At 43.4% G+C, this 27,500-nt stretch overlaps 3 protein-coding genes across 4 annotated transcripts in view; all 3 read right to left on the bottom strand.

Moving 5' to 3' along the window:
- l3mbtl1 (L3MBTL histone methyl-lysine binding protein 1) overlaps positions 1-16,415 on the bottom strand; it is a 17,463-nt gene extending 1,048 nt beyond the window's left edge. Inside the window, exons 1-22 of one of the 2 annotated variants that reach the window (XM_047807460.1) lie at positions 16,358-16,415; positions 15,022-15,124; positions 14,403-14,542; positions 14,117-14,261; positions 13,674-13,818; positions 10,384-10,516; positions 10,145-10,190; positions 9,924-10,012; positions 9,704-9,802; positions 8,176-8,311; positions 5,859-5,950; positions 5,616-5,773; positions 5,450-5,526; positions 4,125-4,210; positions 3,392-3,502; positions 3,044-3,185; positions 1,801-1,906; positions 1,318-1,512; positions 1,110-1,159; positions 413-570; positions 261-323; positions 1-182 (exon numbers count right to left, since the gene is read on the bottom strand). The exon at positions 1-182 is cut by the window's left edge and continues 1,048 nt beyond it. In XM_047807460.1, coding sequence (XP_047663416.1) covers positions 51-182; positions 261-323; positions 413-570; positions 1,110-1,159; positions 1,318-1,512; positions 1,801-1,906; positions 3,044-3,185; positions 3,392-3,502; positions 4,125-4,210; positions 5,450-5,526; positions 5,616-5,773; positions 5,859-5,950; positions 8,176-8,311; positions 9,704-9,802; positions 9,924-10,012; positions 10,145-10,190; positions 10,384-10,516; positions 13,674-13,818; positions 14,117-14,261; positions 14,403-14,542; positions 15,022-15,124; positions 16,358-16,396 — 2,445 coding nt within the window. In that variant the 5' untranslated portion in view covers positions 16,397-16,415 and the 3' untranslated portion in view covers positions 1-50. Of the gene's footprint in view, positions 183-260; positions 324-412; positions 571-1,109; positions 1,160-1,317; positions 1,513-1,800; positions 1,907-3,043; positions 3,186-3,391; positions 3,503-4,124; positions 4,211-5,449; positions 5,527-5,615; positions 5,774-5,858; positions 5,951-8,175; positions 8,312-9,703; positions 9,809-9,923; positions 10,013-10,144; positions 10,191-10,383; positions 10,517-13,673; positions 13,819-14,116; positions 14,262-14,402; positions 14,543-15,021; positions 15,125-16,357 lie in introns of both variants that reach the window. The other variant, XM_047807459.1, reaches the window with a different exon arrangement.
- Positions 16,416-17,977: 1,562 nt separating this feature from the next.
- Positions 17,978-22,683, bottom strand: srsf6a (serine and arginine rich splicing factor 6a). Its single transcript, XM_047807466.1, is given in 7 exon segments — positions 17,978-18,850; positions 18,936-19,013; positions 19,134-19,336; positions 19,555-19,670; positions 21,459-21,700; positions 22,504-22,632; positions 22,634-22,683. Coding segments are annotated over 7 exon segments (1,251 nt in total). The 5' UTR covers positions 22,669-22,683; the 3' UTR covers positions 17,978-18,402.
- A 1,928-nt stretch (positions 22,684-24,611) lies between these two features.
- The window catches only part of arl6ip5b (ADP-ribosylation factor-like 6 interacting protein 5b), a 5,879-nt gene continuing 2,990 nt past the window's right edge, over positions 24,612-27,500 (bottom strand). Inside the window, exon 3 of the mRNA XM_027163599.2 lies at positions 24,612-27,083. Coding sequence (XP_027019400.1) covers positions 26,908-27,083 — 176 coding nt within the window. The 3' untranslated portion in view covers positions 24,612-26,907. The remainder of the gene's footprint in view (positions 27,084-27,500) is intronic.

Genomic DNA, 27,500 nt, shown 5'->3' on the forward strand with positions numbered 1-27,500 from the left:
GGATTGTAGATGGATGAGAACATGGCACAGAACTGAAGAGTCAGAGTCGACTACAGTACTTCATCGGTGCTCTTGAACATCAGAATGGCGTTGTAGATCTTCAGAGCTGGTCCCAACTTGATGCTCATGATCTTCACTATATCCGTTTGAGTCAGCAGGAGGAAGGCCTCACCGTCGATCATCTGCCAAAGGAGTCATTTTCTTTTATTTGTGTTTTTTATTTTTAGTTAACGCTCGATAAAGAAGACGATGGAACTCACTTCGTCCTTGAAAAGCCGTGCCTGCTCCTCGCAACCGATGAGATTCTGCACGAAGCCGAATACCTGCATAAAGAAGAGGAGCAGCAGACTAAACTGAGTCAAATTCCCTTATGGACTCTAAAATAATTTCTAACTGTGTAACACACACTGACCTCCTCGACGCTCCATGTAGCCACCTGACTGGCGTGAATTCCTGCAACACCAGGCAGGAGCTTACAGTGTTGTTCCCAGCAGAGCGAGAGAGTCCGATCTGAACTGGCAGTCAGTGCTGACATGAACAGGGAGGGATACATGCTCTCTGAAGTCATGTCTGACACAAACACACACACACACACACACACACACACACACACACACACACACACACACACACAGTGTCTTTCAGTGTCTGTCATTAATTATTTGTATTTTTTTGACACGTTATTCTTCATCTAAATATCTCTCATTGTTTATCGTTAAGGGGTGGCACGGTGGTTAGCACATTCGCCTCACACCACCAGGGTTGGGGGTTCGATTCCCACCTCCGCCTTGTGTGTGTGGAGTTTGCATGTTCTCCCCGTGCCTCGGGGGTTTCCTCCGGGTACTCCGGTTTCCTCCCCCGGTCCAAAGACATGCATGGTAGGTTGATTGGCATCTCTGGAAAATTGTCCGTAGTGTGTGAGTGTGAGTGAATGAGAGTGTGTGTGTGCCCTGTGATGGGTTGGCACTCCGTCCAGGGTGTATCCTGCCTCGATGCCCGATGACGCCTGAGATAGGCACAGGCTCCCCGTGACCCGAGAATGTATGAATGAATGAATGTTTATGGTTATGTTCATCAGCGTGTCTCTGGTGATTAAATAAGAAACTCACTTTGATAAGCTCGTTGTTGATTCTTCCGATATTTCGGAGGACGGCCAATCCTGATAAAAAACAGAAACCATTAAAGCACGTCATGATAATTGCGCCAGTCGACATCACACAAGTGTTCGTTAATGACTGAGAAAACACTTTGTAGCTCCTCATGACGTATACGTGCGTGCAGCCTGGTGAAGGTGGTTCAGGTCCATTGATTAATCACCTGCCGTGATAGCGAGACTTTTTAGCCCTCTGTCCAAAGACGAGGAGGTTGCGTTTGGATCCCTCTGTGTCAGATAGGTCCATCTTGACCCGGCCCTGATTCCTCTCGGCCAACGGGCAGCCGGATATACAGTGATGCGCTGTAAAACGTCCGGTCACGTGACCCGATCCGTCACACCCAGGAGTCGGGCACTTCCTGTACATAAGTTATAATAAATTACAGCAAGTTTATATTCAAAACCTACAAATAAACTGCTGTGGGAATAAAAAAAATAAACCGGAAAGAAATCTATGAATATGCAAATTTCATCCACTGCTGTATTTGCATACTGAAACATGATTGGCTGTTGTATTTTATGATGCAGTAACAGTCAAACCGTTCACTAACCCACGTTCTGACTTGTGCTGATCCTGAAACTGTAAGAACTTTACTTGTCTGTCCTGTTAAAGATTCCGCAGTCAGGACAGAGTTCACAGGACTGACCTGTTGTGGAAGCTGTATTTAGAGGTGCTGCGGGAATTTGTGGCGGTTTTGCACGGCGTTGAGGTGAAACTAGGTGGCGCTGCAGCTGTGGGTTCCCTGTGGGGACCTGAAGAAGACACGTGAAGTTAAACTGCACTTTCAGGGTGAGTGTACAAAACTGTACAACAGCTAAATAGCACTGATTGTGTGTGTTTGTGTGTGTGTGTGTGTGTATGTGTGTGTTTGTGTGTGTGTGTGTTTGTGTGTGTGTGTACGTGTGTGTTTGTGTGTGTTTGTGTCCGCACGTGTGTGTGTGTGTGTGCGCGCGTGTGTATGTGTGTGTGTTTGTGTGTCTGTGTGTGTGTGTGCGTGTGTGTGTGTCTGTGTGTGTGTTTGTGTTTGTGTGTGCGCGTGTGTGTGTCTGTGTGTGTGTTTGTGTGTGTGTCTGTGTGTGTGTGCGTGTGTGTGTGCGTGTGTGTGTGTCTGTGTGTGTGTTTGCGCGTGTGTGTGCATGTGTGTGTGTTTGTGTGTCTGTGCGTGTGTGTGTGTCTGTGTGTGTGTTTGTGTGTGTTTGTGTCCGCGCGCGTGTGTGTGTTTGTGTCCGCGCGCGTGTGTGTGTGTGTGTGTGCGCGTGTGTATGTGTTTGTGTGTCTGTTTGTGTGTGTGTGTGTCTTTGTGTGTGTTTGTGTGTGCATGTGTGTGTGTGTGCGTGTGTATGTGTCTGTGTGTGTGTTTGTGTTTGTGTGTGCATGTGTGTGTGTGTGTGTGTGTGTGTGTGTGTGTGTGTGTGCTTGTGTTTGTGTGTGTGTGTGTGTGTGTGTGTGTGTGTATGTGTGTGTGTGTGTGTGTGTGTGTGTGTGTGTGTGTTGTGTGTGTGTGTGTGTTGTGTTTGTGTTTGTGTGTGCATTGTGTGTGTGTGTTTGTGGTGTGTGTGTGCATGTGTTTGTTGTGTGTGTGCATGTGTTTGTGTGTTTATTTGTTGTGGTGTTTTGTGTGTTTTTGTTTGTGTTAGTGTTTGTGTGTGCCATGTTTTTTTTTGTGTTTTTTGTTTTTTTGGGTGTGGTTTGTTTTTTTTTGTTCCCTTTTTTTATTATTTTTTTTCGTTTGTCGTTTTTTGTGTGTGTGTGGGTTTTTTGTGTTTTTTTTTTTTGGTTTGTGTTTTGTGTTTTTTTTTTTTTTTTTGTTTTTTTTTTGTTGTTTTTTTTTGTTTTTTGTGTGTGTGTGTGTGTGTGTGTGTATGTGTGTGTGTGAGTTTGTCCCTCACCAGGCTGTGGGACACTAGGTGATGTGGATGGAGGAGGTATTAGAGGATGCCCCGTGCTCTCACACCATGCAGCAGGGTGAATGTCAGGATGATCCGAGTCCATCCACTCGTCATAGACGTGACTCCAACCGTCAAAATGGATCTGAAAGTAAAAACACAGTTTAACAACAACATAAATAATAAGATAATAAAACCAAAGCACACACACATTCATCTGGACCCATAAAGACCCAATCAGTGCAGAACACAAGACACCGCTGGAATATTACAACATGACACGTGGACATTTCTCCATCATGACCCTGAACATGTGTGTGTACATCTGTGTAACTCTAATTTAGTGCTCACTTTAATCCTGTGTGTGTCCATTTCCTGTACGCTGGCCACACGGATCAGCGCCGGACTCCTCCTGTCCACCACCTCCAGCTTCATGTTCACCTGGAAGCCATGAGGTGGACGCTACATGCAGAGGGGGGTGGGTGGGAAGGAGGGCAGGGGGGTGGGACAGAGAGGGGGGCAGAGAGACAGACAGAGAGAGAGCGAGTGAGAGAGAGAGAGAGACAGAGAGAGAGCGCAAGAGAGCGAGTGAGAGAGAGAGAGAGACAGTGAGAGACAGAGAGAGAGCGCAAGAGAGAGAGAGTGAGACAGACAGACAGAGAGAGAGAGGGGGGGGCAGAGAGAGAAAGAGAGAGAGACAGTGAGAGGGGGGGGGACAGAGAGAGAGACTTTACCTTACTTACACACTAAAAGGATAAAATCACTCTTAGCTCCACTTCTTAGGCTACAAAGCTATGTAGCTAATGATTAATGTGTGTATGGCCACCAGTTTATTACTGTTCATCTTAAACACACACACACACACACACACACACACACACACACACACACACACCTAAATGTTTTAATGCAATTATTCCCATGACGGAGGACAAACCCTAAAGCACTAGCTGTAGTTATTTATATATACTTGTAATTAGCTACATTAGCTTCATAGCTACATGTTTGGTGTCTAATCAGTATCACTTCAACATGTGTATTTTAGGAAATGAGCATTATGGGATGTGTTTTTTTGTTTACGCACCACTTTAAAAGCTTCTGCAGGCACCGCTGTGGATCCGGTCTCATCCAGGTAGCGCTCCCAGGAGAAGCGACCCGGCTCGGGATAGTCTGTAAGTCACATAACACATTTTATTTTTGTGTTTAAATCTCACTTTAAAGGTGCGGTCTCCGATTTTTGAGTAATGCTGCAGAAAACCGAGTCGGGCCGAATAATAAACAAAAATCAAAACTAACGTGTAGCCAATGAGCAGAAAGGGGCGGGGCTTGTCGATATGGGCGGAGAGAGTGTTCGGTGCGTGTGTGTGACGTTAGCAGAAAGCGGTTTTAACATCGACATGGAAGATAAAAACAAAGAAAGAAAGAGAAGAAAGACTTACGATAAGGACAAGAAGTAGGACGTGTTAATATAGGATCAGCTTTCCAGCGCTGGAGAGAACTGAAGGAGCAGGAAGTTGGCCACATATTCACAGGTTGGAGTTTCCCGAGTCAATAACTCCTGAGCTAAACGCTGTTACTACACAAATAACACCTCTTTTCTATCGTAGTAATGTAGAGAGGCAGCTACAACCGCGTTTTGTGTAGTAACAGCGTTTAGCTCAGGAGTTATCGACTCGGGAAACTCCGACCTGTGAATATGTGGCCGACTTTACTTAAGACGCCGAGGCGCTTTTTTCCTTCTCGATAGGTGAGTAACGTTGGTTTTGCTTTGTTACACAGAACTAATATATGCCTTTGTCCTTTACATCATTATGCTTGTGTGGCATTTTTGCTTGTTTGTTTATCTACAATCGTATTGTTCTTCCCTTCAGCTATGATAAAGACACGTTTCTTTCTGTTAGTCGCCTGGGTTACGTATGTATGTGTGGGCGGAGCTATCGATACAGGGGTGGGACCCGTTTGGGTTAGGGGCGTGTCTGTTTTGGTGATTTTATATGTCGACATTGGCTTTCAAACAACGGAGACCGCACCTTTAAGAGGATTTGTTCATATTTTCTATTTTCAACCTGTCACTTGTCCTTGTTGCTGCAGATTTCTTTGTGTTCTGTACTTTTTTAGCTTTAACCTAATTGTAATGCACATTAATTAGCATGTTATATGCTAGTCGTTTTCCTTCAGCAATTGGAGATATGTGAATTTTACTAGCATTAGCTTGAGTAAAATCTGTCCAGAGGCTGAAAATAGTGAACTTTCTAAAGTCTAAAATCTCAATAATCACTTTAACATCTCGTTAAACTCCGACAGACCGACGTCCTTCGTCCTTACAGATACACGTCAGACGAGACGTCCCATTACAAGCCTGCAGAACGGATATAAAATAATAACCTGGAGGTTAAAGGTGTCACTCGCCTTGTGGGGGTGTGAGGGGGAGGTCTCTCTCTTTACACCAGCCCACGGGGTGAATGTACGGACTCCGAGCGTCGCACCTTTAAACAGAAAGGGCAGAAGTCTTTTGGAGTAAATCATGTAATAACAATGACACGAGTAAGTGTGTAGAACTCCGAGACAAACACACCAGTAATCGTACGTATCGTCCCAGTTGTCGAAGTGCACTAGAAATCGTTTGCCTACGATGTCTGTCACCGTGGCAACACAGATGAGAGACGGGTTCATGCGGTCCACGGCTTCCAGCTTCAAGCCGACTTTGAACCCGTCTTCCTCGGCCGTCTCGGCCTGTGGGACAGAGACGACATGTCTGCTCCCAGCAAACCGATTTATTTATTTATTTTATTTTGATGCCACAGAGACAAACACTTACGTCGTCCAGGTTGCTGAACAGTTCCTGTGGGGCAGCTTGTGCTTTGGTGAGCTTTAAATAGCTGGACCAGGAAAACTCTTCCTCTTTACACCCTGTAGAACAGTGAGGATGTTACAGCTCCACACCTTCCTGATGGAGCTCCAGGTGCATTAGTTCACACAGTCAGCTTCATCACAGCATTTCTATCAGCAGATAAACTCTGACATGAAGAGGACGAGTTACTGTCACCGTCCTGACGTCAAGACATAAAGAGGACGAGTTACTGTCACCGTCCTGACGTCAAGACATGAAGAGGACGAGTTACTGTCACCGTCCTGACGTCAAGACATGAAGAGTTTAACACTGCAGCAACTCAGCAACAATTACAAACGAATTTAATACAGAAAAACTCAGTGTATTTATTTACAGCTGCATTTAACATGGAGCACATCATCACACTCTCTCTCTTTATTCTCTCTCTTTATTCTCTCTCTTTATTCTCTCTCTTTCTTTCTATCTCGTTTTTCTCTCTCTTTCTTCTCACTGTCTTTATTCTCTCTCTTTTTTCTGTCTTTATTCTCTTTCTTCAAGTTAATAAGAGAAAAATCTCATCTTGTTACTGAGAAACACACACAGTGTAAACTGCTCTGTCCTGAAGATGTGGAGAACTTCAGGTTCCAGCTTCACCTCTGACATCACACACACACACACACACACACACACACACACACACACACACACACACACACATACACATACACATACACAAACACACACACGCACACGCACACGCACACGCACACGCACACACACACACACACACACACACACACACATACACACACACACGCACACACGCACACACATACTCACACACGGGCGTAAATCCCGGGGGAGGAGGGAGGGGACATGACCCCCCCCATCTGAGAACTGCCCCCCCCCCAAAAAAAAATTATTTAAAAAATATTGCACTCTCTATTGTGAAAGATGTATGTGTACCTAAATAATCATGTAAGTAGGAAAACAAACTCAAAACTGCATTTACAAACAGTTGAGTCCCCCCTTCCTCACAGTGGTTTGACCCTCCCCCCCTCCCCTTCCTCACAGTGATTTGACCCACAGTCCCCCCTCCCCTTCCTCACAGTGGTTTGACCCACAGCCCCCCCTCCCCTCCCTCACAGTGGTTTGACCCACAGCCCCCCTCCCCTTCCTCACAGTGGTTTGACCCTCCCCCCTCCCCTTCCTCACTGTGATTTCACCCCCCCCTTCCCCTCCAGTGGTTTGACCCACAGTTCCCCCTCCCCTTCCTCACAGTGGTTTGACCCACAGTCCCCCCTCCCCTTCCTCACAGTGGTTTGACCCACAGTTCCCCCTCCCCTTCCTCACAGTGGTTTGACCCACTGCCTCCTGCCCCAGTACATCTCACCTACTCTGCACACACGACTCAGGTGTGCGGCTGCGGCTCAGTTAATGTTCAACTCCATTAATTCGGGGATTTTATTCACCTTAAATAAAGAGATTCTCTTTAATGTAGTTGATGCAGATTCATTCATAAATTAGTTTCGGCAAAAATGATGATTGCTGATGTAATTTTCCATGAATCTGCTATATTAGTGATTAAAATATGACTTATCTAGTTAACCTTAGCTTGTTTACAATAGCTAGTAAATGTTAGCTAGTTTACAATAGCTAGTTAGCGTTAGCTTGTTTACGTTACCTAGTTTACAATAGCTAGTTAACGTTAGCTTGTTTACAATAGCTAGTTAACGTTAGCTTGTTTACAATTATTTACATTATTTATTTTATATATATTTCACAATAACAGTCATGTTTATCTTTTATTGTATGTTAATAGCTTAACTGTAAGCAACACAAACAATGAAATAAATAATTTTGAAGAAAAATCTGCTGTCATTGAACCTGAGAAAAACTTTGAACATAACCATAATGACGCATGATGTCACCATGTTACAGTAATAATGATAACAGCAAAGTTTGTCACTGTGGGGACATACAGTGTCTTTATAAGTACAATTACACTGGATTATTTGTGTCCCCTTCAAAAATTGCTCATTAGAAATGTTATATTTATTGTTCCCCCTACTGTTAAATGAAATTTACGCCCATGCACACACACACACACACACACACACACACACACACACACACACACACACACACACACACACACACACACACACACATCTCTGTTCAGGAAATCACACAGCAGGTTATATAATGATCCATCAGCATTGACTCCGCCCACTATTTTTTACACCATACGTAGATAGAAACGCCTCACATTCCACAGTGATGATGTAATGAGAAAGTTGTGTACCTTTAGGAGTGTGTAGTTTGTGTCCTGTGCTTTCACACCAGCCCGGACAGTGAATATCAGGGGAGTTGGCGTTGACCCAGAAGTCATGGCGGTCCGAGTAACCGTCAAAATGGAGACGTAATCTGTAACCACAGACCTGCAGAGCGGAATTATGGCTGAAAAAGGTAACGAAGGTGTAGCTTTTAAAACATCAACACAAAACCACACCAGTGACTCCAACAGGGCAAAAGTGTCATTCTGTCACCAGCACATTCTTCATCTATAAAGTCACAGTGGAACTGATGGCGTTTCTCACCAATGCTTTTACTCAAGGACACCAAATTAATCACCCTTTTTTATTCATGTGCAGCGCCGAGTGTTATTAGAAATAACAGTACGGTCTCCATGGCAACACATGTCGAGGACGATGCTGAGGACTCACTCACACACACACACACACACACACACACACACACACACACACACACACACGCTCTAAAAACTACACATTACTTTTAGCTTATTTAATGACTTTATTTCATTTGTGCTGCTGATTAAAACTACACTTTGATTACAGGTCAAATAATTTAATAAATAAACTGAACTTCTGTCTTTAATAAATAAATGTCATTAAATACAAAAGGTCTGAACACTTCAAAATAGATGCAGTGCTAAAATGTGTCACACTGATACACACACACACACACACACACACACACACACACACACACACACACACACACACACAAACAAACACACACACACACATACAAGCACATATACATATACACACACATGCACACACACACACACACATACACACACCCACACACATACACACACACAAACTGTCACACATACACACAAACACACACGCACACACATACAAGCACATATACATATACACACACATGCACATACACACGCATACACACACAAACAAACACACACATACACACACACATACAAACGCATATACATATACACACACATACACACACATGCACACACACAAACACACACACGCACACACACAAACAAACACACACATACACACACACATACAAACGCATATACATATACACACACATACACACACATGCACACACACAAACACACACACGCACACACACAAACAAACACACACATACACACACATACACACACAAACTGTCACACATACACACAAACACACACGCACACACATACAAGCACATATACATATACACACACATGCACACACACACGCATACACACAAACAAACACACACATACACACACACATACAAACGCATATACATATACACACATACACATATACACACACACAAACAAACACACACGCACACACAAGCACATATACATATACACACACATACACACACATGCACACACAAACAAACACACACGCACACACAAGCACATATACATATACACACACATACACACACATGCACACACACAGACACACACAAACAAACACACACATACACACACACACACACACACACACACACACACACACACACACGTCTGTAACACACTGTACCTCAGCCACAGTCAGGACGAAGTACATGGAGGGATGCTGGGGGTCGATACCTTCCAACTTCATGCCTTGACTAAAGTTGTTGGGACATTCAGGGACTCGCTGTGACTTAAACAGAAAAACAACAGAGTTAACAATCACAGTGTATGCAATAAAACATCTGACCAAAAAAACAGATGATTATTTAAGATGATTTCAGTGACACTAATGAAACAGTCTGTACCTCCTGGAAGAGTTTGGCTGGAGCTGCAGTGGCCTTCTGCTCGTCCAGATACTGAGCCCATGACCATGACTCGGCTTTAGCGTCCGTCCCTGAGCAGATAAACACAATCCTGAGTTCATCGTGTTCCACAGAAGCGGACAGAGACACGACGCATCCTTCAGCACGCCTGTCCTTTATTAACATGACATTAAACTACAGACTCACCTGTAAATCACACTCACCTGTCTTTTCATGTCCTTCTGTTTTTAGATCCTCAGCTTTCCGTTCCTTAAATAAGAAAAGTGACATGTGTCTTTTCCTAAGTTCTACAGAGTCCATCATAAACCAACAGGGACTAACGGTACTCGGAGGCGGAGCTAGCAGCGGTCGCTTAATCGGCTTATTTAAATAGATGATTTGAATATTCATTTTATTCAGTACGTCGGGTTTAGTTAAGACGATGCGGTTGTTTAAATCGTACCATGGGCTCAGGCTCAGAGTCTTCCTCAGAGGGACTTAAATAATCCCTCCTCCTCCTCTTCTTCATCGGCTTCAGGAGTTCCGGGTCGTACGACATCACTCCTGCTTCCAAACTCCTCTCACTTCCTGTCAGACTGGAAATAGAGAAGAACGTGTGAGGATGTTCAGAAGGCATTCTGCATCATAACGACATCACACACTAAATCACTATTACATTATTAACTGACGGATAATTGGCTGAAATAATCACTGACACTTGTTGTGATTTGCTCAGATGCAGTAAAATAGTAAAGTAAACGTACATTTTGTAAGTGATGACAAATTAAAATGTAAAAAAGTTTCATTCAGATTTAAATGCTACATTGCAGGTGAAATTCTGGTCGTTTTTATTCATCTTTAAACACGTTTAACAGCACGGCTTAACGCCGGAACCTGATTGGTCAGAAAGTGTGCATTATTTTTGTATAGCAGTACGAACAGACTGTAGTTCTGCTTTGTGTTAATGCATTCGTTCTAATACATTATTGTTTCTATAGTAACGGCTCAGACACAGGGACGTGTACAAAGCTCGCTTCAGATAAACCTACAACAACAACAACAATAATAATAGTGAATGGATCTGGATTTTATTTTATTTTAGTTATTTATTTAAAATCTATTAAAGGAGCCTCGAGTATCAGCAAATTTTACAAAGTTTAATACAAATCAATCAATTCAAAAAGATTCTGAAAGATTTTTAAGAGAAAGAGAGAGAGACAGAGAGAGAGGGACAGAGAGAAAGAGACAGAGAGAGAGGGACAGAGAGAGAGAGAGAGAGAGAGAGAGAGAGACAGACAGACAGACAGAGAGACAGAGAGAGAGAGAGAGAGAGAGAGAGAGAGAGAGAGAGAGAGAGAGAGAGAGAGAGAGAGACAGAGAGAGAGGGACAGACAGAGAGAGAGGGACAAAGAGAGAGAGAGACAGAGACAGAGAGAGAGAGAGGGACAGACAGACAAAGAGAGAGAGAGGGACAGACCAGTACAAAGAGGAGAGAGCATAGAGAGAGACAGATAGAACATATAGAGATAAGGGAGAGAGAGAGACATACAGAGATAGAGAAAGATAGTAGGTGAGATAGAGATATATAGAGAGATATATTATGAATAGAGAGATAGAGATTTATTTGAGATAGTATTATTTGGATATATCATTATATAGAGACATATACCTACAGATCTATATGTCTTTATATACTATATTATTTGCTATATATTATACATAGTTATATATACCTACTCCCATGCATACACTCTAGTCTCTCAAGATAGAGCAGAGACAGACAAAGAGAGAGACAGACAGAGAGAGAGAGAAAGCGGGAGAGAGACAGAGAGAGAGACAGAGAGAGAGAGAGAGAGAGAGAGAGAGAGAGAGAGAGAGAGCAGGAGAGACAGGAAGTGGTACTTTTTGGCCGTTATTATCCAGTTAAAATGTGTGACGTCAATAATGAATAATTAATTAATTATAATTCTCAGCAAATTTCTGTCTAATTATAATTCTATATAATTCTAAAAGTAATAAATGTAGAAATGTCTTATTTCTTGTACATTTTCCAAACTAATCTAAATGTAACACAAATCTCTGAGGCACAAACATATCATCATACGAGAGACGGATTAAACTGGTTAAGAACAGTCATAAGCCTTTGATGCAGTGTAATAAAGCGGACGGATGTGGAGCGAGTCGTGTTCCGGAGGCAGAGAGCCGTCATTCCAGCGTCAGTGAGTCAGAGTTATAAAAAGCTGGAAGTACAGCAGCTGATTGTGAAGCCAATCTGCTGTAACAAGCTGGAGTTCAGCAGCCTTTACAGCTCTTATTATACAACTTCACATGGTGTGGGTGGGACATGAGATATACACCAGCTCCCTGCACAGCGCCACACAACCTGAACACCACCTCAAGAACAACACAACCTTCCAGTTAAAGCGTCTGAATTACATCCGCTGTCTGAAATGTGCTACGTCCAAACACATTTAAAAGAACTCTCGTGTCTGTCGTTAGCCGAGGTGTCCGAGGATCAGACTCGTTTATCCGACACGTCCCACATTGTGCTCAGGACTGAGATGTGGAGAACCTGATGGCTGAGTGAACACCTTGAACTCTGGTGTCTTCTGTGTCAGGGAACATGATCCTGCTGAAAGAGGTCACAGCCGTTATAGATCACTGTAATCATGAAGAACTTGGAGAACTTGGTCTGTAACAATGTTTAGATGCAGGACCCAAAGGTTCTCAGTCCATCAAACTGCCTCCACCAGCTTGCCTTCTGCCCACAGTGCATCCTTGTGCCATCTCTGCCCCAGGTAAGCGGCTCACGTGCACCCGGCTGTCCGTGTGATATAAAAGAAAACATGATTCATCAGGGTCGGGGGTTCGATTCCCGCCTCCACCTTGTGTGTGTGGAGTTTGCATGTTCTCCCCGTGCCTCGGGGGTTTCCTCCGGGTACTCCGGTTTCCTCCCCCGGTCCAAAGACATGCATGGTAGGTTGATTGGCATCTCTGGGAAATTGTCCATAGTGTGTGTGTGTGTGTGAATGAGAGTGTGTGTGTGTATGCCCTGTGATGGGTTGGCACTCCGTCCAGGGTGTATCCTGCCTCGATGCCCGATGACGCCTGAGATCTCCTTCTTCCACTGCTCCATGGTCCTGATCTGATCCTTATGTGTCCAGTGTAGGAGCTCTGGGCGGTGATCAAGAGTCAGCTAGTCTGAAGCTCTGCAGCTACGCAGCTCAATACACAACAAGCTGAGATGTTCTCAGTGAGCCTTAAGTGTCCAGGAACGTCCAGGATGGATCACTGGTTGTCCTTCCTTCAAGCACTTTTTGCAGGCACTAACTACTGCATTCAGGAAACACCTCACAAGACCTGCTGTTCTGGTAAAGCTCTGAACATGTCGTCTAGACGTCACAACGAAGCTCAGAGTCGCTCAGATCCTTACACGCTGATCATTCCTGCTTCCAGCATCTTTAACCGACCGTTAACCTTCAGCCTAAAGTGTTCCTGTGTAGCACAATAAGCTTGGTTTCATCTTCTCCTCTGTTTATTGCAGTATTTAATGAGAACTGACTGCATGTAGGAGTTACAGAACATGTGCTGATGTTCAGGCTCAAACATTAGACTTTATGAAGTAAATTAATTGTCACATTTAAATGAACACAGACCTTCTTCTGCATATCAGTGGATTAAAGTGTAAATTCTGTTCAACATCCAGCATTTGAGAAGGTCATCATCAGATCAGTGTGTTTAGAGTGTAGTTACTTGTCAGGTGCTGGATCTCTCCGGAGCTCCTCGGTGTAGGAACGTTTCATCATCTGATCGTTGTTCTTGTGCAGAACCGAGTTCTCCTGGACCTCCGGGTTAGCCTTGATGAGCCGACCGCCATCGACACACATGGCCTGTACATCTACAGACACGACACACACTCCTCCTGGTCAGTATGGAGCCAGGACATGACACCAACACCAACACCAACACCAACATGTCATCATGAATAAATGAAATAACTAACTGATGATTGGCTGCTTTTTAATTCTAACTTGAAGTCTTAATTCTGGATCCCCAAAATTCAGCCAAATGAAACCATCCTCGACAACAAACATCTATATTTATATGTAATCAGATTTTTTGTTCCCCAGACTGACTATGTATCAGGACATTGTTCAGAATCTGTGGAAGGCTCCCGTTAATGCACAAATAATGACCTGCTGAAGGATCTGAGCTGGGTTTCACCCCCTGTTTGGGTTCTCCATCCATGACTTTGGTGGCAGCTCCATCAGTGAGAGGGTTTGCTGAGCTCATTTTCCCCTGACTGATCACCTCCAGAGTGCCGCTGTCACTCACACACAGCTACACACACACACACACACACACACACACACACACACACACACACACACACACACAGGGTCTGTTAGAACATCAGGTATTCCAATCCAGACCCAAGTTCTCACCTCTATGATGAAAGTTCAGGAGAAATCTCTCCCTAACCTTCAGGTTGCTGCCTGGCAGAATCGCCATTCCCTCCTTCCACTCCAGAACGTGGACGATGCTGCACGTCCCGCCCACCTGGGTCACTTCCTTTGCCGTGGTTTGGGACACGTCCACTTTTGGCAGTGGATGAGCAGAAGCTTTAAAAATACAACTTCATAAAATGACTTTCACAAACTTATTTCTTTAAATCATATATTTTTATTTGTTGAAAATTAGAGGCTTTGATCTCAGCCGAGGAGCGTAATAGGGCAAAACTAAGTGCCCCCCCCTGGTGCTTTACCTCTATAATGCGGTAAAGTTTTATTCCCATCCTCATGCTTACATGAGATGAGAGCTGCGTTTATATTATACAGAGATATTTTATTTAGTGTGACATTCTGAAAAAAAAAATGAGAGTCTCAAGTCAAAGAAGAACTGAAGTGGTCCCAGCACTGAGCCTTGTGGGACACCAGTGGAGAACGTGTACCGTCACTGGGTGAGCAGGCTCTGCAGCACGTCTTCTACATGGAGCCGTGATCCTAATGTACTCTTATGAACGATGTAAACTACATAACTAGACCGTAAGGACCAGAGGTGCAGCTGAAAATGAACACAAAGCCATTCTGTTGAATGTCACCTGGTAAGAGGATGGCAGTGGTGTTCTGGTGTCTCGGCCGCTGAGGAGCATCTGCATCTTTTGGCAGGATTTCCACATCCGCTTTGGAGGTCATGACAAGACGCTCAAAGAGACATTTGTGTAAAAGAGAGGGGGTAGGAAAGAAGGAAGAGAGAGAGAGAGAGAGAGAGAGAGAGAGAGAGAGAGAGAGAGAGAGAGAGAGAGAGAGAGTTTGATCTATTTGCAGCAGACAGATTTTATCACATTTTACCAAACGGACATCAGGAAGCAGAACATTTTGTCATTTAACAATTTTCTGTCCATTATTCACCAAAACATGTAGTAAGTAAACTACGAGCTGTGTCACGATAAAATGTCATAAAACCATTTCTCTCAAATAAATAAATAAATAAATAAATTCAAACACACACACCTAAACACAGACACACACAAACAGACACACACACACAAACACACACACAGACACATACACACACAGACACACACACACAAACACAAACAGACACACACACAAACACACAGACACACACAGACAAACACACAGACACACACACACACACACACACATACACAAACACACAGACACACAAACACACACACACAAACACACAGACACACAAACACACACACAAACACACAAACACACACACACACACACACAAACACACATACATACACAAACACACAAACACACACACACACACACACACACACACACACACACACACACACACACACACACTGCTGTATGTGTTGAGGGTACAGAATCAGTATGTTACATATACAGAACACAAGTCCAGTTCCCCTCCAGTCTATAAGGAGCCATTACAGCTCTGCAGAAATTGGACAGAAATCCCGTTTCTTGGCTTTTATCATTATTGTTAAATTCTATAAGCAAAATGGCGGACAGATGTGTGTATAGATGTGTGTATAGATGTGTGTATAGATGTGTGTATAGATGTGTAGATGTACATAATGTGTTATTGATACAGACCCACAGTGTGGAGTGTAAACGCATCATTACAGCATCATATAAAGGGTCAAATATCTCTATACACTGCTGATGAAACCTCCTCCACCGGCTTCTGTTCTCAGGTCAGCTTCACGGCTCATTATTACATCATTATTAATCATTTATTCATCAGCAGCCAAATAAAGACATCAAATAAAGAAAGGAATCAAATAAAGGAATAAAATGAGGACAGTCGGTTTTTTACCCTCATAGCAAACAAATTAAACACGATGGACAGTTCGGTCTCTTTCCCTTTTCTATAAATCGAACAAATCGACGATTAATTCGCTAAAAACGATATAAAACAAATCCGTTTATTCTTACCAGCGCTCCGTGCTGCTGCGGGAGAGCTCTACTGCGCATGCGCGTCACTTCTCACCCCCCCCGAACACAGGAATAACTAAATTCATATCACTTGTCATGTAAGCGTTTGTTCTGGATTAAACACTTCCACTGGCATTAAAGCCAAAGTGAGTAAAATATTATAGTTAAGTGTCAGGTTTTATCTTTAATACAATATATTTATTTAAATGAAATCAGTTTGACTTTAAACACATTTGTGTGTTAAACTTCTCTAATATCTACAACCTGTCTGGAGTGAAAAGATCAGCTGCTTGCTGCCCCTGATGGGGCTTTTAAGCGTTTGTTGGATATCAGACAGTTCTTCGGTTTCTGAAACGGTTCTTGTCTGATTATTTCAGGATAAGAAACTAAAGAGTTCTACGTAGAACTTCAGCCTTCGTGTGTACAAAATGTCCACATCATCACTCAGACACTCTTATCCAGAGTGACTTATATATTTATTCTGGTTTATACACGGGTTAAGGGCCTTGCTCAGGGGCCCTGCACTTGGTGGACCAGGGATTCGAACCAACGACCTTCCGATCACCTTAACCACTGAGCTACCACATCCCCCATATTTATTAACCTCTCCTTAATATCTAGAACCTGTCAGTTTACAGTAAAGAAAAAAAACATGGTCAGTCATTCAGCTAGGGTTCTCCATAGGATCTAATACATGACGAAGAACCTTAATGATCCACCGATGCCTAACGTGGTTGTGGATATTTAGTAAATGAACGAGTAACAATTGGAAGTTCACAGAACTGAAACATTCTGCTCGAAGATTCTACAAATAACTAAATACTGCAAGTTTATACCTTGTTTTACATGCAAAGAATGTCTTTATTTATTTACCTATCAGAAATAAAAGGTTCCTTGAAGAACCCTTTCTTAGGAAAGTGTGTAAATAGAACCCGGAAAGAACCCCTGCTACATTCTAGATATTTATATATAAAAAAAAAAATTAAAAAAAGAGACAAAAATCTGGACTAATCTGGAGATGGTGGAACCCTTTCCTACATATTTTAAGGTAAAAAAAAAAAAAAAAAAAGGTAGTTCTACTGAATTACTGCGTATGACAGGAGAAAGTTCCGATCAAGAACCTTTAAAGATTGAACCCCAACATAAAATATCTGGAGAGAAATCTTGTAGAGAGAAGAAAATAATTGGATAATTAAAACTACTTGCAATTACTCAGTAACAACTATCAAAAGGTTCCTAAGATGATGAACATGTTCTACATCAAACCAAAGAAACCTTCAGAGTCCCAGCTTGAAGTTTTTTCTCCTTAAAAAAAAAGGTGCAGCTAGAACATGCAACCTGTCCGAAGGTTCCTCAGGGGTTCTGCGGACAGTGTCAGGATTTCAGCTCTCTCAGTAGGCTCCATTTCGAAAGTCTAAGTGATCGACTTTGATCGGGTGATTAAATAACGGTCTGCGGGATCACATCTGGATCTTTATTTGAGTAGAAAAACAAAAGTGAAACATTGAGATGTTTGGATAAAACACTGAAGCTGAGTCTGGCACAAAGTGCACCAGTGAAAAAGCAGAAGATAGAAGCTGTGAGATTGTGTTGACAAACCACACACACACACTGCAGGAGTGCATCAGTCAGGACTTTAATAAAAGGTACAATAAAAATAGACTGAAATGGTTTAAAAAGTTCTAACGTGAACATCAGACTCTCAAACGGATTACGACTGAAAAAAAAAACAATCACATAACCACAGAACCACATCAGCTTGGCTTCTCCTACATCACTTACTCCTGAAACGACTCGGGGGTGGGTGGGTGGTGTTTAAATGAGAGATGTGGAGCGATCCAGGTCACGGCTCATGGAAAGCTCGATCATCATCCTCCTCCTAATCATAATAAAAATACTACTAATAATAATTCTATAATTTTCACAGATGATCCATAATTCCAAGGGTTTCTGCTCATGTCATGTATAAAACATCTACTCTACGTAATGGGAAACAATTAAAGAGCCGGCTCATGATGTGCGGAATTTCACTGTGTGGGTGTGGTTCAGTCCTGGGAGGCGGATCTGGACCGGGATCTGGATTTGGAACGCGAGCCGGATTTAGAGCGAGAGCGTGAGCGTGAACGCTGCTCAGGAGATTTCGAGCGGCTCTTCTCGACCAGAGGGGACGGCGAGCGCGAGGCGGATTTGGCTCGTTCCTCGTTTCCATTCTCAGCAGGCGACGGCGTGCGGCTGCGAGATTTCTTACTCGCGGATTTCTCTTTCGATCGGCCGCGAGAGCCGCGCTCCGACTTCACTTTCGAAGTGCTCTTAGAGCGAGAACGGCGGTCGCCGGAGCGAGACCTGCTGCGGGATTTCCGCGTGCGAGAATGAGAGTGGGATTTGCGAGAACGAGATTTGCTGGAGGGGGATTTGGAGCGAGACTTGCGGCCCGACCTGGAACGGGATTTGTGTTCGGATCTGGAGCGAGAGCGGCGGCGGCGAGAACGAGACCTGGAGAGAAAAGGGAAAGCATGAGGATACAGCCGGGATTAATTGTGCATTAAAGCAATGAAGGAGTGATGAAAGTGATAGACACCTTGAGCGAGACCTAGAGTTGCTTCGGGATCGACTGCTACGGCGGCTCCTGCTGCGGGAACGGCGGCGGCTGCGAGACCTGAGGACAGTAACACAAACCTCCTACAGACTCCGCCTACTAGCTATAGCCGGTGAACAATTTCATACAAAATCACACACACACACACACCACATCTCTGTGCTTCACACACACACACACCTGGAGCGACTGCCAGAGTACGAGTGGCGTCGGCGCGGTTTGTCCTCGATCAGTCGGATCTTCCTGCCGTTGATGTCGGTACCGTCCAGTTTCTCTAGAGCCCTGCGCATGTCTGAGTGAGAGCGGAACTCGATCACGCCCTCGTTAGCGCGTTCCTTATGAGCATCGGCGTACGTCACCTCACCCGCCTGCCTCATGAAGTCCTGGAGGGAACAAAGGTGTAAAAACACACACACACCCACACCTCAGTATCACTGTACCATTATATACTTAAACCCCCCACTGTCTGTTTTGGTCTCCCTCCGTCCGTCCGTCCGCCCGCCTGCCTCTCCCTCCGTCCGTCCGTCTGCCTCTCCCTCCCTCCTGCCCCCGCCTCTCCCTCTCTGTCTGCCTGGTGGCCTCCAGAGGTTCTCTTCCTCACCTTGAGGTCCTGCCAGCTGCAGCGGCTGGAGAGGTTCTCCACGACGAGCCGGTACTCCGTGCGGACCGGAGGGCCGTATTTATCCCGGCCCGATCGACTCCTGCTGCTGTAGCCACCTTCAGACAAACAGGGGACAGAGATGGAGGTGTCAGAGATGCTCCTCTCACATGCCTTTTACTTTAGAGTCTAAAACTAGCAGCGATCGCCTTTTTAATCGCAAACCTGTTCACACTCAGGCATGAGCTTTTCTGCTGCCTCCCTCACAGGACATTACTATTAGGAACAAGGATATAAAGCACTGATTTATAATAAATAAATAAATACAAATTCATAAGGACAGACACACATAATGTCTCCAGGAAATTCATGTATCATAACTAAAGAAAAATAAGTCAGGTTCTAGAGATCTCTGGGATTAAGACATGTTTTTCCTGTTGATCGCTAAGCCTGAGCCTCCGAGCTCACATGTGCTCTGAGTTTTATTACTTTACATTTGTGGCTATAGGCTTTTCTTTTCCAAATTCGACAACATAATAACTAGCATTCCTCACCATCACCCCTGGTCTATTGGCAAAAGGCTGCTGTCGTCTTGGCTTCCGGTTAGGTCAGCCAAAGCATCAAGGGGCAAAGGTCACACACACATTGTTAGGTGAAGGCCAAGGCCAAAGCGGTCAGGGAGTCATCTTTAGCCACAACGAACTCGGCCACGGCCTCGGCCTCCACTCGACTGTCTCAAATTGAAACGTCAAGGACTCTGTTACCGTGGCAATCAAACTGGAAATAAAATGGCAACTTTAGCAGTCAGACATTTATCACTGATTGTGCTTTTGTTTTGAAATGATTCCACTGGGCTACAAGCAGAACAAATATGACATTCATATCAACATTTCACGACATGCTGTAGTCTTTCCTCCGAACGGACCGTGATGGATCAGGTGTTTACACCAGTTACCCAATCAGGCATCACTTTATTAACCTAACTGTAGCAACAAACTTCTCCTTTTCCATTGTAGGGTCCAAAGAGGCTGTCTGTGGTTTCTATAGCAACAGCCGGAATGGTAGAAAAAGTTTTTAAACGATTGTGAGTAATCTCTGCTATACCGCTAGTAGTCTCCTAAGGACGGAGAAGTTTACAACTCTGTCTTATTGTAATAATAATAAAAAAAAAAAGAGACATGGAACGAACACAGACTTGGTGGAGTCCTAGAGTATTAACGCTGTAGTAATAAACGATCTCTGTGTACTCATTACCGTTCGAACCCTACAGTGGAAACGAGGTGATGAGTTGACCTTCACCTCCAACTTAATGCCAAAAGAAATGAAATAAAATCTGGCACATTTCACAAACGATCATTTTATTTAAAATCACACAGTGCTTCTGGTTCCTTCTGTTACACGTTACAGAACATTCAGAAGTTTTACGCTAACTAGAGGCTCAGGGCTGCAACAGCGTTCAGGAGATAAACGTAAAAAACGTCACAAAACGATCTGACTTACTCCTTACGTCTTAGCTCTGATCGTATTTAACGTCTTTATCGTGAGCAATAATCGACGATCTCTCACAGAATATTGCCTTAATTTTTGTGCTAGATTAGAACTTAACAACAAAATACAGATCCAAACTGAAGAGGATCGAATCCAGAGAACAGCGCTGAATTTCTTTCGTGTATTAAGACACAGTGAATCTGTGATGTTCTCTGGGTCTCACTTGCTTCAGTCGTTCGGCTCTAAACGAATCCGTCCGTCTCGCCCATCACGCAAGGATACGAACACGGGCTCCACACCTCTGATAAACAAAAAACCTCAAAGCAACCTCGATCATCACTAACATTATTCCAAACCTGAAAACGACCTTTATGATGATGAGCACGGTCGTGTTTCTTCACAGTGACGACTGTACTTACTGCGGCCGCCCCCATAATGACCTCCTCCTCCACTGTCGCCGCCGCCGCCGCCTCCTCCTCCTCCTCCACCGCCTCCTCCCCGGCCACCGCCTCCTCCTCCGCCGCCGCCGTATCCGTCTCGGTCACGCCGAGGTCCTCTTGCGTGTTCCACCATCACCCTCTCCCCACACAGCTCCTTCCCGTTTAGCTCGTACACAGCATCATCTGCGTCACGCGTGTCCTCGAACTCCACAAAGCCGTAACTAAAGGAGAACACAGTGAGACAGTTTCTCCACTACGACCGGTTACACGTCATAACCCCATACAACACGGACTTGTCTATCAAAGCGATTAATTTAAACTCGAACCCTGAGGTTTAGTAACAGCAGCAGAGCAAAACTGAGGCATTACTGCACACAGTAAACATTTATACTGACTGTATTAACCTTCTCACTAGTGTTAAGTAGCTCGTGGCTTTAGTTATGAATAAACTAAACTAACCCAGTCACGTGATCACGCTTCCCACCGCTATATTTTTTTGCCCCGCCCCCGTATTATGATTGGCTCGTACACATTATTAGCCAATCAAAACACAGGAGGCGGGACCTGCTACGGGTAAAACGTCTACGTTTGCTAGGTTATATTTGTGACCTAATAAACAATCAGCACAAATCCTTCATATCGATAAATGTTTACAGTAAACTGTTTGTACAGATTATAATTATTATAATATATAAATAAACAGAGACGAAGCTGAACGCCGCCATTATGCTAATGGCTAGTTACATGTTAGCATTAGTGTTTGAGCTAAATGCTAGTTACATGTTAGCATTAAATATTGAGCTAATGGCTAGTTACATGTTAGCATTAGTTATTTAGCTAATGGCTAGTTACAGGTTAGCATTAGTGTTTGAGCTAACGGCTAGTTACAGGTTAGCATTAGTGTTTGAGCTAACGGCTAGTTACAGGTTAGCATTAGTGTTTGAGCTAACGGCTAGTTACATGCTAGCGGTAGTGTTTGACTAAAGGCTGCACGAGGACATAAATTCGTTTTGTTTTTATTTACCCATTTTTCAGGTCGACTTCCAGCAGTTTTCCGTATCCGCTGAAGAAGCGCTGGATGTCCTTCTCGCGGACGTGGTAACTCAAGCGGCCGATGTAAACTCGAGGCATGACGGTCAGCGTTGTTCCACAGCGAAGCAGCTGCCCGAGACCTACTGCGCATGCGCATATGTACTGGCGTACAGGCCCGAGATGAATCACGTGATCTCCATCGACTAACAAGAAATCATAATTCATCCATTTCGGATTGATGAAATGTGTTTTCTTTGTTTTTTTATTCCCAAAATGGAGATTTTTCAAAATAGCAGTCTTGGGATTCAGTAGATGTTATTGTTCAGCAGTGCAGCTGTGATTAAAACGAGTTTATAATTAAGATGCACAAAACCGAAGATTGTAAACATGATGTCATTACTGAAGGGAAAATCTCTCTGTTACATTTACATCCTTCATGTCATTTATCAAGTGCGGTTTTATTCACTTCAGCAGTTAGTTTTATGACCTTCTGCAGCATTTATACTGTGTGTGAATATTTTTGCATAAATACATATCATTATTTATGAGTTCAGTTCTCAGGAATGTGGGAATTTGTTTATTAATAGCTTTGATGATGCAGAAAACACTAAGGCCAGAGCTGTCAAGTATCACGCATTAACGTGACCCTCATGTCGGTCTTTTGTCCCACTCTGCCGCCACACATCGTATTTCTCACGCAGAAAATCTGACTATTTATCATATATTTAATAAGCCGCAGCACCCAAACTGTACCAGTCCGCACCGCTGTCTCTATGGAAACAGGCAGGAACCGAGCGCGTCTCCCCTGGAGCTCTTAGTCGAGCCTGACACTTATCAGCCAATCAAAACAAGAGGCTACACAACAGCCAATCAGAAAATAGCACTATTGTATCTGGGTAAGATTTAACGCAATAACCAATGAAAAAAAAGCAGATCCTGAATTGTTCATCATCGTCCTCGTTGCCCCACAGAGAAAAGCCCTGGAGCTGCGAGCATCACTTTGAGCACAGAGTAAGTCATGATCTCCTGTTTAATGTTACAACTCATTCACAACGTGTTTAACACAAACAATGACATTGTGACTGCTGTTAGAGACGTTTCCCAGATCATCAGCAGGAGTTTGTCATCAGTGTCTGTAACTTAGTCAACAGTTTTACAGCCTGGTCACTGACAACACCTGCTCAGGACATGTAGTCTAGGGCCAGTGGTTCTCAAACTGGGGGCCCTGAGATAGTGCCAGGGGGCCCCAGGTCACTGACAACACCTGCTCAGGACATGTAGTCGAGAGTCAGTGGTTCTCAAACTGGGGGCCCTGAGATGGTGCCAGGGGGCCCCGGGTCACTGACAACACCTGCTTGGACATGTAGTATAGGGCCAGTGGTTCTCAAACATGGGGCCCTGAGATGGTGCCAGGGGGCCCCGGGTCACTGACAACACCTGCTTGGACATGTAGTATAGGGCCAGTGGTTCTCAAACATGGGGCCCTGAGATGGTGCCAGGGGGCCCCGGGTCACTGACAACACCTGCTCAGAACAAGTAGTCGAGAGTCAGTGGTTCTCAAACTGGGGGCCCTGAGATGGTGCAGGGGGCCCCGGCTTTAAGACATTTTATAAAATAATGAATTTATCATAAATTCTGTGTAATTAAATCTCAGAAAAATAAGGCTACTAACCACCAGCACTGCATTGCATAATTTAATGTTATGTTTAATTCAAATATTACATTTTGGAATGTTTTATGTCATGTTTTCTTTTGGGGGGTCAAGTAATGACGCACTGTATACATGGGGGGCAAGTCCCCTACAAAGGCCAGGGTGCAGGATGCTGGCCCAGAGAAGGCGGAGAAAAGGGTGTAGGCCTATTGTTGTGTTGTGGTGGTGGTGGGGGGGGGGGGGGGTGGAGACGTCACTCTTACCTGTCTTCAAAACTTGAAATATGTTCATTACAGCTGCTTAGTTGGGAAATGAGTGAAAGAGTCGACGAGTCGTTCACAAGAGTCAACGATCTAAACAAGCATAAAACGAGTCATCCGATTTTGTCTTAGTTCCCAATCGACAATACGACTTTTTTTTAAACAAGTTTCCACACTAAAGCACACAGATTTTAGTCCGTCAGAAACTTTTATTCACTCTGCATCTGCATCAGTTACCATCTGACAAAAACAAAATAAAGACAGATGGAGCTTATAAAGAAGCCTTAAAGCATTTTTAGGAACAATAAATATGATTATAAAAGCAGTGAGTTTTAAGGAACATTAATAGAACATGTCATGTAATGTTTAAAAAAACAAAACCAAACCAAACGTCAGAGAAATAAAGGGACATTCATGGAAAGTCTTTATATAGATGAATTTACGAGGCTGTCGTCATACGTTCGTTGCATAGCTACAAAATGGAGCGACTTCTTTTTTTTCCCTCACGGATTCAACACGCGTGACGTCGGTCATTACGATTCTGATAACGTGGAGGGTTTAGAGGAAATGAGCTCACAAGTGAATATTTAATTGCAGCAGAATTCCGGAATCGATCGTAAACACGGGATCCGACTCGAGTCCGTTCGATTTGTTGCAGAATCGCCGATCGTTATCTGAGGTAGCAATAAAACGTTTAGAGAATTAGCCGTGTTTAAAATTCTGACGTCGATGATTCGATTGCGTTTGGCTTCGCTGTGGATAAAATGTCCACCCAATAAAAAGCTAAACAATTAAAAGAGCTAAAAAAAAATAAAAAAATCCGGTAACATTTTTTCTCCATAATGTATCACATGCAGTGTGAAAGGTTCAAAACGAATCAGGAAAACAATTAAACATTCGTCATGACGAGCAAATTCAAGTCTTATAGAACGACCAAAAAAAAAAATATATAAATATTTTAATCTTTTAATTTAAAAAGTGCTTTGTTTCTTTTTTGTGTCATTATTTTCATGACAGGAAAGTGCGCTAGCATAAGTCAGTTAGCCTGCCGTGCTAATTCATGATCGTCACGTAAAAGCAGCACTGAATAAAATGACATTATTTCTAAAGAGCTTCTGAATGACTTTCTAATCGATCAGACGTGAGGTTGTGAACACACACCAAGAGAATCCGGTCTGGAATAATCCACATAAACATGCAGGTGTGAACCCGATTCCCAGATCTGAGACACGACGACACGTGACAAGTAAAAGTTCCTCACAATACACCATGACACACACGTGAGCCACACACACACACACACACGTCTTTAAGAAGTTTAAGGTGTTTTGTGATATCGAACGTCACTACGTTTTTGTTTTTTTTTAACTTATACGAGCGGAAAACTAGCGATTGTGCGTAAACGACTCATTTGCATACTAAATCGGATCGATCAGACATCAGTCGGACCGATCGGAGACGAGTTCGACTCCAGGCTGAAAGGCTCGCGGTTGAAATCCGGTCCGATCCAAACGACTCGACGGTGAAGAAGCGACGAGACGCATCGGGGGCGGAGTTTCGCCATCGAAGATTAAACTGCTCACAATAAAAAAATTTAAAAGATCCAATTATTTATTTATTAATGAAAATGGACGTGCTGGTCAGATGCTGAGATCAGACAAAAACAGCAGGTGTCGCCACATGCAAGAAAAGTTATTTAGTTTGTTTGTTTAGGTTTTTTCGTGTTTGTTTGTTTGTTTGGGGAAAAAGTGTTTTTTTTTTTTAAACATTTTGTAAGGAAAAAGTAAATACTTGTGTAAACTTTTGGTGGAAAATCGTGACCCTTTTTTCTTTCTTTTTTTTAATATTTTGGAATTTTGTATTTTATGGGAAAAAAGTGACTTTTTTTCCACGTTTTGGGATGTAAAATGTTCCACAGTTAGTTTGGAATTTGTGAATTGGATTTTTTTTAAATAAAAGTCTTGTGGCGAAGTGTTTAAATATATGGAATAAAATATTTAAATAGTTTCTAAATATCGTACATGAATGTTTTTTTTAAACACCGAAGCTTGTTTTTGATTTGTTCGGTTTGTTCTGACGTTTACACGAGTAAAAAGTTTATTATAACAGGTTTTTGTTTGTGCTGTAAATTGAGCGCCGGCTTTTAACACTGCAGGAAAGAAGCGGTTTCAGAGCAAAAGCAGAAACAGTTTGTTGTAGAGATTCTTTTTTTAGCAGATTCAGAGGAAATAAAACGATATTAATCACTACGATCGTCTCGTTTGGGAGTCGCCGGTGATTCCCGAGCAGAAACAAGCGGAAACGTGAGACGTCTGGACGTACGGTTAAGGAGGGGAAAGGGTGGAGTGCTGCAGCTCTTCAGGATCTTCAGATGATTTTTAGCACGTTAAACACGGCGGAGAGCGAAGGAAGGATTCGGGAGCGACGGCGTTCTGTAAGGAACCGATCGGGAACTCGGCGGGGATCGGATCCTTCGTCCGGTCGCTCAGTCCTTCAGTTTGCTCTCGATGAAATCCTGGATCTTGTTGATTTTCTCCTCCTGCTGATCCAGCAGGTCCAGGATCACACCCATGGGAGTCTTCTTCAGTCCTGCACCTTCCATCTTATTCTCCAGCTTGTTCTTCATGCTGCGCAGACGGAGCGAGGCGTGGATCAGGATCACTGTGAGAAAAAGACAGAGAGACCAGAGAGAGACCATCGGCGTGTGGGAATAAAGTGTAGAACTAAATAATAAAATCTAATGTTACAGCTATTAGGGATTTTATTATTATTATTATTATATTTATTTATTAAAAAGATAGTTAAACTGCTAATGGGTTGGGGGTGTGGTCTAATTTACATATTAATTCTTATTCATCGTTACCTTTAGTTCTAATCAGAACAATATCGTGATGTTCTCTGTTTTCAGACATTAAGTAAGAAAGGATTACTGTTTAAGGAAGTAAATAAAAAGACATTAAAATGAACGTTTTCATATAAACGACACCGAGAACATATCTATAATGTCAGGAGACTTGGTTTAACTTCCTGTACGGTTTTATTTAACACTTCACTTCAGGAAAAGGAAACGCAGGTCTG

This window comes from Tachysurus fulvidraco, chromosome 23 (genome assembly GCF_022655615.1).
Source record: "Tachysurus fulvidraco isolate hzauxx_2018 chromosome 23, HZAU_PFXX_2.0, whole genome shotgun sequence".
In the NCBI taxonomy this organism is placed as follows: domain Eukaryota; kingdom Metazoa; phylum Chordata; class Actinopteri; order Siluriformes; family Bagridae; genus Tachysurus; species Tachysurus fulvidraco.